General features: G+C 32.9%; 2 protein-coding genes across 4 annotated transcripts; both read right to left on the bottom strand.

Moving 5' to 3' along the window:
* Window positions 1-1,578: 1,578 nt before the first annotated feature.
* On the bottom strand, window positions 1,579-2,806 carry LOC137812683 (late embryogenesis abundant protein At1g64065). The gene has a single exon (XM_068614835.2). The coding sequence runs from the start codon at window positions 2,406-2,408 to the stop codon at window positions 1,737-1,739; it is 672 nt and encodes a 223-aa protein (XP_068470936.1). The 5' UTR covers window positions 2,409-2,806; the 3' UTR covers window positions 1,579-1,736.
* Window positions 2,807-4,301: 1,495 nt separating this feature from the next.
* LOC137812682 (respiratory burst oxidase homolog protein A) lies at window positions 4,302-14,095 on the bottom strand. 3 transcript variants are annotated; one of them, XR_016518863.1, is made up of 14 exons: window positions 12,910-13,933; window positions 12,539-12,698; window positions 12,223-12,271; window positions 11,541-11,654; window positions 9,475-9,900; window positions 7,635-8,043; window positions 7,440-7,535; window positions 7,033-7,148; window positions 6,486-6,653; window positions 6,221-6,380; window positions 5,828-6,028; window positions 5,564-5,692; window positions 5,361-5,439; window positions 4,302-5,173 (listed from the first exon to the last, which is right to left on the bottom strand). XR_016518863.1 is itself a non-coding variant. In XM_068614834.2 (14 exons), the coding sequence occupies exons 1-14, from the start codon at window positions 13,553-13,555 to the stop codon at window positions 5,064-5,066; spliced, it is 2,841 nt and encodes a 946-aa protein (XP_068470935.1). In that variant the 5' UTR covers window positions 13,556-14,095; the 3' UTR covers window positions 4,302-5,063. The 3 variants fall into 3 exon arrangements, 2 of the variants coding, with proteins under 2 accessions (XP_068470935.1, XP_090155235.1); XM_068614834.2 differs by having other exon boundaries at window positions 7,635-8,021; window positions 12,910-14,095; XM_090299109.1 differs by lacking the exons at window positions 11,541-11,654; window positions 12,223-12,271; window positions 12,539-12,698; window positions 12,910-13,933 and adding an exon at window positions 10,143-10,297 and having other exon boundaries at window positions 7,635-8,021.
* Window positions 14,096-15,058: the final 963 nt, after the last annotated feature.

Here is a 15,058-nt window from a genome sequence, read left to right as displayed (position 1 = left end):
ACGTCCTTGGTTATTTGGCAATTATTGAAATACAAGAGTTAAATTCATGATAAAGTTCTTTATTGATTAGAAAGATAATCAGTAATTAAATTTGTTGCAGTAAATTTTCACTGTTATAATAACTCCCCATTCATTAGTGGATTCTTTCCAGTCACACGAGACAATAAGATCTTGTCTTGTTATAATAACTCCCCATTGCAGTAACCATCAAAGCAATTAAGAACTCTTCATAACACTAAAGATTGACTTGGAAAAGTGCAAAGGAAAATATGGGCTAAATTTTAGTTAAATATGAAAATAATCCAAAACCAAATTTAAAAAGTTAATTAATTGTTACTAATAATATCAGTTAATACTTCTTCGTAGTCCAAGAGTAAAAGCAATAACCAAAGCAAACACTTATCTAAGAAAATTCATTAACTACAATAAAATTATTAAATAAAAATCAATTTTAAAAATAAAAAATAATTAATTGTTATATAAATTAGAAATATTTTATAAACTAAAAAATTATTGATTTTTAAATTAGTTTCTATTATTGATAAATAATTTTTAAATTAGTATCTAATTAGCTATTAAGATTTTTTTACCAAATTTATAATTAAAAAATTAGTAGTTAAAATTTTGGTAACTAATTAGATATCAATTTAAAAATTACTTATAAATAATATAAACTAATTTAGAAATCAATAATACTTTTAATCTCTAAAATGGTTTATAATTTAATCTAACTATTATTTGTCTTTAAAATTGGTTTTTATTTAATAATTTTTTTATATTAATAACATTAATAATATATATAAAAAATTCACACCAATTAAAAAATCAGTTAGATGTATTTAATTTCACTACTTTTATTTTCAAAACTAAACATTTTTTCTTAACTACCGTTTTTTAAAAATTGATATTAATAGAAGAGATGTTTGAAAATAAAATTTAAGTCAAAGGATTTTTTAAGATAATGTCATTAAATGAGATATAATTAGTTAAAAATTTATTTTTAATTGAAACCTATATATATATATATATATTTCATACAGAAGAAATTTCCTTCAATTAGGACTCAATTATTTGTGAACTAGTAGGAAGATAATAAGTTTTGATAAAACTTTTAACTCACTTGATATAATGTTTCTCTGATCTTAATAATTAAATATTATAAAAAAAATGTAAAAAGAATCTTTAACTTAATTAGTTGAACTTTTACAAATGGTTTTTAATTTCTTCTCATTATTTTCAACGTTGTCAATTTAGTTTAATTTCATAAAAAATAGAAAAAAAATATTATAAGAATTATTTGAATTCATAAAATTTAATTAATAATATAACAAGTTGTCAAAATTTATACCTTTTAATTATTGAAATTATATCCTCGTAATCTCTTTTAAAATACGAATAGTGTATCTCTGTTAAAGACATTTATTTTTAAAAAGTAATCAAAGCAATAAGTACTTTGGAAGAAAAAAATTACAAAAATAATCTTGAAAAAGTTCTCAAAATGCTTTGTAGAAAAGAGTAGGAGTAACAGTTAACAACATTTAGCATGCCATAGGTTGTTAATAGAAAACACAAATCATATATCCATAACCAGATACAATTAAAGTGCGAAAAATTCAACTGTAGATGAAACATCTCTGGTCTAATTTGAACAACCTACGAACACTAGCTATTTTTCACTACATGACACAACAACTATCATAACTAATTTGACAAAGAATTAAGATTACAACAACAACCTAAAGATCCACGTTTCCAAGACAATTGTCACCATTTGTAATCAACCCAGAGGTGATGTTGTATGTAATTGTGCAGTTGATCTCAATCGCAACTTTCCTCGGAAAAATGTTAAGTATTTTGACCTTACCATGGATCCTGGTATAGCTGCTGATATTCAAAGCATGATCCTTTAGATCAGTATCCAAAAATGGATTCGCCAAAAGCTTCTTTGACATAATCTCCATGGTGGTGTTGACCCTTATGGTCCTTCTGGCCTTGGCTTTCCCCGATGGAGATTCACCCTCCCCTATTCCCTCCCCATTATAGTAAACATCAGTGCTGGCGTTTCCAAATCTGAAGGTAAAAGCGTTTGGATTCTTCACAGATATATCAGCAAGAAGTGTAACGTTCTCAGTGGAATTGCTGGCGAAAGTTCCACTGATAAGGGTAACCCCGTTCATCCTCACCTCGGGGTCTTTGACATTGTAAACGGTGAAGCCCAAGACCAGTACTATGACCACAAGTAACACAGCAATTGCAGTGGCACAACCGCAGCACAGGATAAACTTTCTCAGACGAATGTTTTTTCTCTGTTCGAATATGTGGTCTTGATCTTCTAGTGTGTTGAAGTGGGTTGATGATATGAATGGTGCCAAGGGCTTGATATGCTGATCAGGACTCTGCTGAGCCATGCCTGATTTGTGAAGGTTGTGGGAATTTAACTTGGTATGGGATTGTCTTCTTTTTGCTACTATACATTATTGCTTATTAGTAAATGGGTGGTGGGTACTTAGATCAATTTCCATTATGAAATGTCTTCAAATGGTTGATTCTACGTTGATAGCGATAACTCTGTCTTCTGCACCTGCGATGTAATTGACAAGAGAAATTGAGTTATTAAATATAACTTTTTGTCTAGAATACTAATAAAATCTCATTGTTTATGATGGTATGTAGGAGTTGGGTCTCCCGATCTGATAAGAGATGAATAAATCTTAGTATTTTGTGCAATTAATTTGAATTTTTAGGCTGAAAATATTGTATTGAGCAGAAATAGTAAAGAGAAAAAAAAGGCTAGTTGTGTTGACCTTAAGGTATTGAGCATTAAGGAGTTATGGGTGATATTTTCGTGTACGCGTTTCCAGTATTTGCACGGCTTGACCGTTGACTAAATGGGGACTTTCTTAAATTGAAGGTAAAGAATGATTAAATGGGATTTGATTTATGGAATAAAAAATGGAGATGATGATTCAAGAGTAGTGACTTTGAAGGATTCTAGAAATAGGAGTGGGGGAAAAGACAAATCCGGCCTCATTAGAAGGAATATGAAATGCAGCAATGCAGAATATTGGGTCAGCGAATGGGTTGTAAGAAAATAAAAAATTAGGCCAAGTTTCATTCCACTACCTTGTCGATTTTCGCCGTGGAGAATGTGCGATTAAATATGTTTTGATTTGGTCATGAAGACCCGGCTTAGCATTTGGAAAATAATTTTAACTATTCGAAAGGGAAGTTTATTAAAATTAAAGTTATCAAACTCAACCCTCAGGATTCTAATGTTGGCAGTTCCCACCATTTTATCCATCTATTTTCCCTTGTATGGTGAATCGGTCAAAGAGACATGATAAATCGTTCTTCAGAGGGATTTTCATTTGCTTATTTGCTTTTTCCCTTTAAATTCACAAAAAGTTGGTGCCACTGAACCATTTTGGCCCATTGGGCTGGCATTTTACACAAGACCTGACGTATAGGGCTATTTTTAGGCTGTTTCTTCCTGCACCTCTATTATTCTTCTCTCACCTCCATAAATTTTCATATTTCTGAAAATACCCCTCTGTAATATTTCAGATTATATAATTTGAAAGTTTTTTTTTAAAATTCGTAATTAGTTTTTGGATTACATAATCCAGAAGTTTTTTTCAGAAATGACTAGTTTCTGGATTATGTAATCAGGAAGTCTTTTTTAGCTTCCAGATTACATAATCTGAAAGTCTTTTTTCTAATATATGTCCGGATTACATAATCTGGAAGCTACTCTATTGGAATGACACAAAAAAGATAAAAATGTATTTTCATGTTGTATATAAGAGTGACAGGAGAAGAAGAACCTATGGAGGTGCAGGAAGAAAGAGTCCAATTTTTATCAGTTGTCCATTTCCTGTATAATACGCTTCTTGGTTGGTTCTAAATAAAGATGTATTTATTCATACTCTAGATCCTCTACATGCGCCGCGCCTTCCGCGGTCAATTGCATGAAGTCTGACATGCAAATCAGAAAATAATCAACCAATAATTCTTACTGAATATACGTTAAGTTTTTGTAGAGAAAAAAAATAGTAAATTGTAATGTAAATTTATTGTATATTTTAAATGCGCATAAAGTTGTATATTTACAACTTCATTTCAGCTGACGATGAACAAGCCCCTTCTCCATTATGCAGAAGAGAATAAATATCTGGACTATATTTCACGCACATCCTTGTCAAACGTGGATTAAAGTAGTATATCGAGGACGTGTTTAATTCATTTTCAAAGTCTTAGGCGAAAAATTGAAAGGAAAAAATTATACCCGAATGGAACCTTGCTGAAGAACTTTTCAAATAGGTGGCTCGTGAAAAGCCAGCTTGGAAGCAAGTTCTTAATATTAATATACTTTTGATCTGGTATGAGCAGATAGTTTAATATGAATTGACCAGATGAGCACAATAAAATTTAATTGTGGCTCAATACTGTAGTGTTCACGCACCAATAGTTTTACTGAATGTACATAATGAAATAAATAAGTAAAGGTTAAAACTATTGGTCACTTTGAAAAATGAAAACACTATACCGGTTTCATTTACATAGGTATGTATAATCCCCCTCTCCCCGTTAGGATCCATGCAGAAGCAGAGGTGAGTCATTTGGTTCACTCTGAGTTTTCAAGAATTCCTGGAAGGAAAAATGAGAAAGTTACTCTTAAAAAGCCATCCCAGCCACATTCTTTAGTGCCTTTACCTCCTATTATCTTTTTCAAAAATGTCCATATCCAATTCACAGTGAATCTTTCTGCTAATAGTCGAAGTGGCTCCACTATCAGGTCAACATCTCCAGCGTAGTTGTATCGCACTCTAGGTGGTGGACAGTACCACTGCGCTTATCTCTTTAGTTATGTGGCCACAAGTATACTGAAATGCCAAGCAATCTTGGTGGCTCTATGTACAGTGCTTCACATCTATACAAAAAGGTTTTACTTGTTGAATATAATCATATAATATGAGCACGCCAAGTTACTAAAATGACTGGTTTAAGTTGTGACGTGACCCTGTTAACTTTAAGTACAGTTGGGAGTGCTCCGTCCAAATTCCTTAAAAGTGCTCCTTGTGGAACTCAAATTTTGTTGGACCCTTTTCATTGAACTCGAAGCAGAGCTTGCTTAGTTCTTTGGCCAAAACTGGTGCACCACAATAAAATACCCCTGATCCGAATCATGATAACCATAATGTCAGTAAAGGAAAAAAGAAGAATATTAAAGCAATATTTTTCAGATACGTGTATAAAAGAAGATAAAAAAAAGTGAGACATAAATAAAACTGCGTTATATGCTTGATAAAGATACGTTATAAAGGTGAGATACTTTATATGCTTGATCGAGACTAACTGACCTATTCGTCCATTACAGTGCTTGGAGCACATTTTAGAGAAAACCTTCTTCCAGTTAGGCCTAGCAAAATGAGTTCGCACCTGGTAGTTGGAATTCAAAGTAAGCGAGGTTTTAAATTTACTCACTCCGATTTTGACATTAAAATGGGGCTCAATGCTAACCATGGCGTATAATACATAAAAATAACAAAACGCGAAGGCTTACTGTCGTTCCAGAAACAATGTCAACTCCGTTTTTGGCATGGTTGAGTGCTTGTACCATGGTGATGAGGGCGGATCTAGCATCCCCTTCCTCGTATACGCTAGTCAAGTAGTTGTGCATCTCAATGACACCCTGAAGTCCAAATTTGATGTTAAGCATTAGCCATTGCAAAAAAAATTATTCATCTCTGTGGCAGGGGCAAGGAATACTAAAAATTCTTCGGGAGGAAGCATAAATAAGAAATACATCTTTTGCAAAAACAAATACCCTTTGATCAAGCTCTGCTACTTCATTCATGACTCCTTTGAACCAATCAAAAGAGCCTTGCTCTCTTGTAACCCAGTAAAAATAAGCGTTGGTGGTCTTCAGTGTTTTCTTCCGTTTAGGCGCAATTTTATTGAGAGATGGTGAGTCAGTGGTACTCCCAGCACTAAGGTCTGAACCTCTACTTATATCAGAGATTGAATCCTGAATAAAAGTAACCTTGGTTGTTATATTTTGTGGTACTAAATTTGCGTACAGATGTTCAAATAATATTCATGAGCATAACAATTTGTATGCGACAAATAACACGTCAGAGTTAGCTATGTAAAACATGAATATGTAACTCTTTGTGGTATTAATGTTCATTAGCTAATAGTATGTACCGCTGGAACTCACCGCCATTTCCTCCATTTTGATGATGTTGTTGAGAAGATCTTTTAGAATGCTGATGAAAGGTGTTGCTCCTATCCCGAGACCGACTAGTAACAGAACATCATATTTTTTATAATCTTGTGCCGGTGCACCGTAAGGTCCATCGATCTTTAACTTCGGCAAACTGTATCAATGGTTAGCAAGTAGGTTTGGAATTATATATAAATTATTTCATCAGCCCTGAGAAAATAAGAAAGCAACAACAAAAAATGGCAAGCGCAACATGTACCTTTTCTTAGTGGTTTCATCGGCCCTGAGAAGCCCACTCTTCCCAGGTACAGGAGTCTCGCAGGCCTCAGAGAACACCCTTTTAAGCTCCTGTGTCCAATCACCCAGTTGCCGAATATGAACACTCAGGTAGTCGTCGCCAGGGGCTGAGGTAATAGAGAACGGATGCCTGACAGATAAAATATTGCCCCATGTTACTGTTAGATACCACCGATACTTGCTGAGCAAAAAATTGCACAAGTTTCACTCTGAAACAAAATCGAGACTCCTAATAGCCCATAAACTGCGATATCAGTTTACTTTTCCCTTATTTTCTTGTTCAATATGTCTGATCATGAGGGGAAAAAGTACTACCGGTTCGATCTCTGTTTTGTGGATACTAAAAATGCAGAGGAAAGTTAATTTTCCAAACTTCGTATCGTTTTCCATATTTCTTTCTTTCAATTCAGTACACATGCTACAAATAGTGTCTCAATTAGCAAGCATAAGGTAAATTGTAAAACCGCAACATGAAACATATTTGTGTTCAAAATTAAAATGCAACTTACCATTCAAAAGGAGAAACAGCAGGACACTGTACAAACATGTATTGTCCGCTCTTGTAACGAAACTGAGGAGGCTTTGACATTTGCAATGTGAGAACATTTCCAGGATATATGGCAACCTAAATATTTTCCATTTTAAAACCAAAGAAAGAGGGAGAAAAAGATGTTAGCATGCTGTTCAATTTATATGACTATAATTTATGTGAAGTCACAGAGTTAGCGTAGTTTTTTAGATTTGGAAGGTCCACGCAGTTTTTAGTTTACTTGTTATGAATCTAGAGTCCGGATGCTCACATTTAGCCCAGACCAATTGTACCCAAGAGTAGTTGAGACAAGTAATAAAACCATATCTGTTATGAAGTTGAAAACTAGTTTTAGAGCCTAACTATCGGTTCACTTAATCTGCTAACCTTTCCAAGACGGACTGTATACAAACCAGAACGAAATAGTCTGAGTATTCTCTCGGACGTATAAAGTAAAACTGGAACCGCAAGATACATCCATGTCTGAAAACGGAAATCAATACGTAAGTAACTAATCACCGGTAAACCAAGCATTTTAAAGATATCCTAAATAATTGAAATATGATACTAAAAATTGCATACCGTTTTATGGTACCATTTATGCACGAGGTAAAGTTTTATTCCGTGGACGATGAGAAGGACGTAGACAATGACAAACAGATGATGTGAATACCAGAAGGCATTGAAGCCAGTGAGCCTACTAAATGGTTTAGGCAGCTTAATGAGATTTCTCCGGAACCATTTGGTTGCAAGTGTAAATGCTATTATCATAAAAATCACCATCAAAATTCCAGTCACGCCCTCGACGCCTTTAATTAGGTCTACGTAACTGGGTTTATGATCACCAAATACACCTCTCAAATACCTTTTATAATTGTCTTCAGACGTACTTACAAGTCTCGGAAAATCACAAGCAAGGTGATCTCCGGCATGAAGTATAATACCAATTACAATGGCCCCAGCAATTGTCTGTAAGAATCAGTAAGTAAAACTGGAAATCATATAAGAATCAATAAGTAAAACTGGAAATCATGTACCGAACTATCAGTGTACATAAATTATTAAGTTTGTTATCTTTTTTATTTGTGACAGAAGTGTTTCTCTCTTTTTTTTTTACTTTTGTACTTTAATTTTTTATGTATGATCATTACTTTTTTAATATAATTTCATTCGCATTCAGTAGGCCAATATAAGATTTAATATAGTTTCAGTATTCATTTATCAATAATATATTAAATATATCTATTGGTTTAAGAGAAATTATATCACTCGCACAATTTAGTGTTTTCATTCAAATATGAAATATATCTATTGATTTAAATGTGTTTATCAATAATATATGTCCCTCAGTTATAAGGAATTCAAAATAAATAGTATTAAAACGAAGTAATTTTTAATTTAAAATATTAAAATTAATATACATTTAAAATAGATGCAGCTGAAATACAATTTAAACATATTAAAAATATTTTATTTTTTATATGCACGCTTTAACTTATGTTTTATGATAATTGTCAATTGTTTTCACTTAATACCGGAGGTTAACCATTAATTTTACCACTCGTCATTACATGTTTTAAACTTCCAAATAATGTATGAATAAATCTTCGAAATAGGAAAAAAAAAAGAACAAATATGATGTTTGCATCAAAATATGAATTTGAAATTACAGTTATCATATATATAATTTTTTCTTTTCTCTCTTTCTCTTTCATCTAAAAAATTAGCATATTTTTTAAGTGACAAAAGCTATTTCCTTTTTGAAAAAAAAAATAAAATACTCAAGATTTAGTGCAGTGTTAGTAGTTTAGGGTTTAAGTAGATCGAGTTGGATTAAATTTAAGTTTAATTTTCAATTTAAATCAATTAAAATTAAGTTTGTCATTTCTATTTAGAATCTCCATACAATCAAGTGGGTTTGATTAAATTGAGTTATCAGATCAAACAATTAAAAAATATTTTCACTTATTTAACTCTAAGAAAGTTAAAATTAACTTTTTCAGCGTTTCCTAATTATTATAAAATAACACTACTTATATCAAAGATATATACAATAGTTTTTGAAATACTAAGATATCAAAATAATAAAATAAAATTATTTATCAACTCAATGAATATATAAAAAAATAAAATATTTACATATAATAATAAAATATTCACTCATAATATTTATAAATTATTATTCATATAATTTTTTTATATGTTTCGTTAATTGAGTAGAGTTGAATTCATGTAGTTTAAAGTTAATAAATTATTCTAATTTTAATTGAATGTATCAAATCAAACTCAATTCACCCAATGAACCAATGACACCGGGGTGGCATTAAATTATGGAAAAAAATGGTTTTTGTCAATTCTCTTCTAAAACAAAGCATTGGTTGTTTTCTAAAAGAGAGTTGTAAAAAATATAAGCACTGCGTACCTTGTGAAAGTTGATGTTGTCATCAAAAGGTACAGCATAGCCCAGCTTGGTTGTAGACCTGAGCCAAGTTATGGTGTTTCTGCACACGGGAAAGAGTATAAGGGCCATGTTGAACTTTAGAGTCTCAGCCCCACCTTTAGCCACGGGAAGACAGTAACCCATGATATGAAATGCATCTTTCTGCTTGTATTGGATAAACTTCCACGTGAACAGCCCAGTCATTATGCAAGCCCACAATGTTAAAACCCAAAGTCTCTTCCAATTCTCTTGCAAATAGTAAATCACTCTACGGCTCATTCTACGTATTGGACTTCTCTTCCTTAACCCGTGTAGGTTCTGGCTCAGAGCTTGGCTTGTGTAACTTAGAGCTTGACTGTAGTTGAGATACGTGTCCTTTTGTAAAAGAAGCGTCTCCAGTTGCCATAGCTGCGATGACATAGTGACCATCCAAAATGCCGTACAACAATCAAAAGTTGAATCGTGTAAAAATATTTCAGCATGCAGCAGCATACATAATTATTAGCATCACAAGAGAAATAGAACTCATCACGCGTGGATACGTCATGAATAAACCCCATTAATTAATATATGTTCTGTGGTAAGTCTATGCTTAACCGGCGAAGAAGCAGAAAGACCACTTGGGAACTGAAGCATGATGAAAAATGTACCTCAGAAAAACCACTCGGCATGAATATGATTCACAGTGTCAATAATGCTGTTAGCCGGTGAGATCTCCCCTTCCGCTCTTTCGCCCACGATATAAATCAGCAAAGGCTAATAGCATCGATCCTTTTCTTAATTTACCTCCTTAACGCGTTGTTTTAAGCTCACCGATGAGAAGGGAATGACAGAAAAATAAAATTACTCTATGAACAAGAATAATACTCTTTTTTGTGTGTGGATACCAAGAATCGTACTCTTTCCCCAACATTTTACGATAGTTTTTGTACTTTTTATCTCTCCGTTATTTCACATCTTTATCTTTTCTCTTCCTAATCTTTGCCTTTTTCATAAAATTATTTTGAGATAGATACTTTAAGTGGAAGAAAAATGTGAATAGCACTGTATCTAGGATCAGCATGCAATAACTACAATCCCATCCACTCTTTCGATTTTTCCATAACTCTGAAGACATACCAGCACTACCGAAAATGATAACGAATATCTTCTAAACAAGTTATGTTGGCCAAAGAAATAATCAGGTCATTGTAATAATCTATTAAGAAACTGAGTTATTAGAGATAACGGCTTAATTATATCACGTACATTTAAAGTAGTCTCTAATTGAGTTTACTTAAATTTGTTGACACGGCAAAAGGAAGAAGAAATGAGATTGCATGTTGAGTACACCCTATTAGTCTACTACTAATAATATGTTTTTTTTTCTAAATGTCGGGTGATTTGCTAATTCACAATTTAGCTCATCTGTTGACTAATGGGCACAAACCTATGTAAGACGGCTAAACAAACAAGGGTTTAAAAAATGTATATAGGTGTTTGTTTTTATAAACATCCAATATTTTATTAATTAATGACTTAACTTATTTTATTTAATATATTTTAAAGATACTCGTTTCAAACAGATTTGACTGTAAAATGTATGAGCTGTTTAATTTAATATTTTATTTTATTTTATTTTATTTTTCTGCTTATAATTACAAAAATTGTTACCATATCATTTGCTTATTTCTGTTTCTAAGAATTTATATTAAAGATAACAATAAGGAATACTTTTATTATATTTGGAATTGCGAGAGCAATTGTTGCCGTAATATGTCAAGAAAACCTTAGATTTCAAGGAAAAGAAAAACTTGTGTTTTCTATTTTAGTAGTTTTATGGAAATTATATAAAACAATAATGTAAACCACAAACCAAGTCTGAGTAATGTACTAAGCCACCATTATTTTTATTTATTGAGTAAAGAATTATTCCCCTTTACCACGCAACCAATAATCATTTCTATGTTTTTTACGAAAAAGAATAATAATATGACACACTATTTTGATTGTAAATATGCATGTGTTGATAAAACTAGAATATACTTATTATAATAAAGATTTCCGACCTCGATGTAGCCAAGTCCTTCGGGGTCTAACTCTTCCATGATCAGAGCTGCATATTCTTCGGCCTGTTCCTTCAATCTGGACAACCTATTTGCAGAAGCGCTTAACAGGATGATCTGTAATCAATAGTTGCGACACGAATTGGTTAATAAAAAATTTAATGTAAAAACTTTTGAGTTTTGACTAAACATTACGTGTAAGAAAACAACAATATTGGGGACAAAAGAGAAAAAACTTTAACTTGAAATGACACGAATACCCCCACCAACTCCACTGAAAACGTCTTCATTATAAATTCCAAGAATTTGGTAAAATAAGAAAAATGAAAGCGCAATATGTGTGACAAAAGCCGAAAAAGTAAGACATAGTTCACTAACTCTTGAATATGCACCAACTAATTAATATTACGTTCTAGAACATGGGAAACGTTATAAGTAGGAACATTGAATATTGGAAGCAGTTAATTAGTAACGATTAAATTAAGTTCAACCAATCCAGCCTAATGTTGATTATTAAACCTCAAGTGGACACCATATGTAAGCAACGTATTACGTTCACAACAACATGAAGAAGAATAACACTTTAATAAAAAAAGGGTATTAAAATAAAATTTCAGTTATAAACAAATATGAAAGATTTAGTTTCAGTTTGGATTTCGGAATATAAAACTAAAGTCTTCTGTACCTCTTTCACTTCTTCTTCTGTGATTCTCCCATCCTCGTTCTTGTCCACCCTGTGAATATTACCAAGATATATTTTAAAATACAAAGCACGTAATGATCATAATTGCATTACCACTTACAAGCAAAGAAATCATCAACGCTTTGACGGACATTTAAATATTAAATCAAATATGCGATGACATTTAACAATGCTGAGCTTAATTTGTCATTAGGTGTCGTGGGCCTAATTAAATATCGGAAAGTAAACAGAGGAAGATTATTTATCACTAATTAATTAAAGTGAACAGCAATTACAACAATAATGATCGAATAATTACATGTCGAAGAAGATCTGAAGTCGTGAGTCGAAACTTTGATCGGTAATTTGCGACCAGAATTCGAACAGTTCATCCCTGTTGATATTGTCAATTTTCATCCTTCGTTTACGACTCAGAGCATCAAACAGTTCCAGAGCAAATTCCTTCGAATCCTTCATACCTACAGTGATAAAAAAAAAGTACAACTCTCTGAGCTAACAAAAAAAAAAAACCAGTAGTAACCGGAAGAAAGAGTATAAATGCAAAAGATGAAAGATCTAAACAAGTAGAGAAAATTCAATGCAATGAAACCGGGAGGAAAGGGAAAACTCTGTAGAATAACTAATCAAGCGATTTAAACAAACAATGCGAGATTCGAAAAAGAAACAGACCTATGCATTGTGCAAAATCGGCGCGACAGAGAAAACCATCCTTAGAGAGTCTATCGAAGTTGCTCTGCACCTCGTTCCACGCATCGACACCATTAGATTTGCGACTGATAAATTTCAGACCGCGAAGCGCTTTGTGCGCACCGGAACGCGTGCGATCAAGCTGCGCGCGTTGCCTCCTGAGAGCGCGAGCGGCCAGCGCCGTTTCGAATCCGCCTCCGGCGCCGTTCGCAGCTGAGGAAGACGAGAGCGCGCGCGAAGCCTGGCTGTGGCTCCACGAGAACCGCCGCAGCTCGGATTTCAGCTCATGCGAGAACTGCTTCGCCTTCGCCACCGCCTCCGCCTTCAGCTCCTGCGAGAACTGCCGGAAGCCTCGCGACGAGCTCCGCCGGATCGTCGGCGACCGCGTCACCGACGCCGGAGTCTCGTATCCGCTGCCAGCGACGCTGTCGTCGATGTTAATAACGGAGGCTGGCTCGACGCTCCGAAGAACGATGGTGTCATCGTCTTGAAGATCAAGCGTAACCTCCACGAACTCCTCAGCGGCGGAGTTGGACTCAGTTCCCGGCGAAGTCCCGGCGCTGGCAGTCGCTCTTCCAGGAACAGTGTCAGAAGCCCATCGGCGCTCGTGCCTCGGAATAGCACTCATTGATTAGACAGAATGACAGAAATAAATGTACGGTTGAGCGTATAAGTATCTTTGTTTTTATATTCGAAACGAAAGTGAAGCTGAATTAGTCTTGCGTGAGTGTGTTTTGGAAAGTGGATTATGGTAAGTTGAGTTTTGAAGAGGAAATAGAGAGAAGAAGCAGAAGAAGCAGAAGAAGAAAGAAGAACGCGTTGATAATATATGAGACAAGGACGTGAACGCGTGAACGCAAAGAAAGGAGAGAAGAAGGGTTTTGCAGGAGAGAAGAATATGATGAATTGTATTTGTTAATGGGAGGGGAACCAATATAATACTTGGGATTAAGGAGGAACAGAAATTGATGGAATGTTTCTAAAGTATAGTAAAATAATTATATATGCAAGAAAAAAAAGTGTTGTTGGGTTTTTATATTGGTGTAGGATTTCGTAGCTAAATGTGGGTGTGGTTTGTGTGGCATGACGCGGTTGGAGTGGCTTGGTTGAAGACTAGAGAAGGAGTAGAGGGAGAGTGTGTGGAAGTGACCCTGTGCTGTGTGCTGTGGTGGGTTGGAAAACGAAAGGGAATATCTCTATTTTACGCCACTGGGACCTCTCATTCCACAGCTTCTGAGGCGACGGCAGGGCTCACTTTTGTCAACTCCACCCACTATCCATTTCTCTTACTTTCCTCTTTGGGTTACTAAGAAATAGAGGGATAATTATTTATGAGTATAGTTACTATATTAATAATTTTTATATTATTTTTTTACTGTTTTTTATAGTAATTTTTGGATTTTTTTTATCAAAGCTCTTTTTATTGGTTTGTTTCTTCCATTCTTCTTCATATTGTTGGTTTTGTGTTTGTTACATTTTTTCACACATAAAAATGTTTTTTTTTCTAACAAAAATGGATTATTTTTTATGTTTCTATTGATATAAAAAATTATGTAAGATTTAAACTATATTATAAAAGTAAAATAAAAAAATTAATGTTGTAAGTGAAATTTGAAAAATAAATAAAAGTGAAATCATAAAACAGTTATTTTATGTATATGATATTACATGAGCAAAACAAATACCATAAAGAAAACCATAAATAAATAGTATAATAAACATAAATATAATAAATTAAAAATTAAAAATAGAAAACATTCAAATTTAAATATGACTTTCAATAATTTAGGATTTGTATTTATTTATAATTTTAAATAAATTAAGTATTTTATTTATTGTAAATTTTTATTTAAGTACTATATTTAATAATTTATGATTTGTATTTATTTAGAATTTTAAATAATTTAAGAATTTTTTATTGTAATTTTTTATTTTAATAAGAAATTAAATAATTTAGGATTTGTATTTGTTAAGGATTTTGAATAATTAAGGAATTTCATATATTATATGTATGTTAACATCTAATTCAAAAAGTATCTTAAATGACTTTTTTTGAATAATTTAATATACAAATTTTTTTTTATCCCGCTATAAGTTTTTTTGATTTATTTGATGTGTTTTTCTTACATTA

The sequence above is a fragment of the Phaseolus vulgaris genome, chromosome 2 (genome assembly GCF_051622355.1).
Source record: "Phaseolus vulgaris cultivar YP4 chromosome 2, ASM5162235v1, whole genome shotgun sequence".
Classification (NCBI taxonomy): domain Eukaryota; kingdom Viridiplantae; phylum Streptophyta; class Magnoliopsida; order Fabales; family Fabaceae; genus Phaseolus; species Phaseolus vulgaris.
The sequence above is the reverse complement of the archived record's forward strand: the minus strand, read 5'-3'. Positions and strand labels throughout refer to the sequence as shown.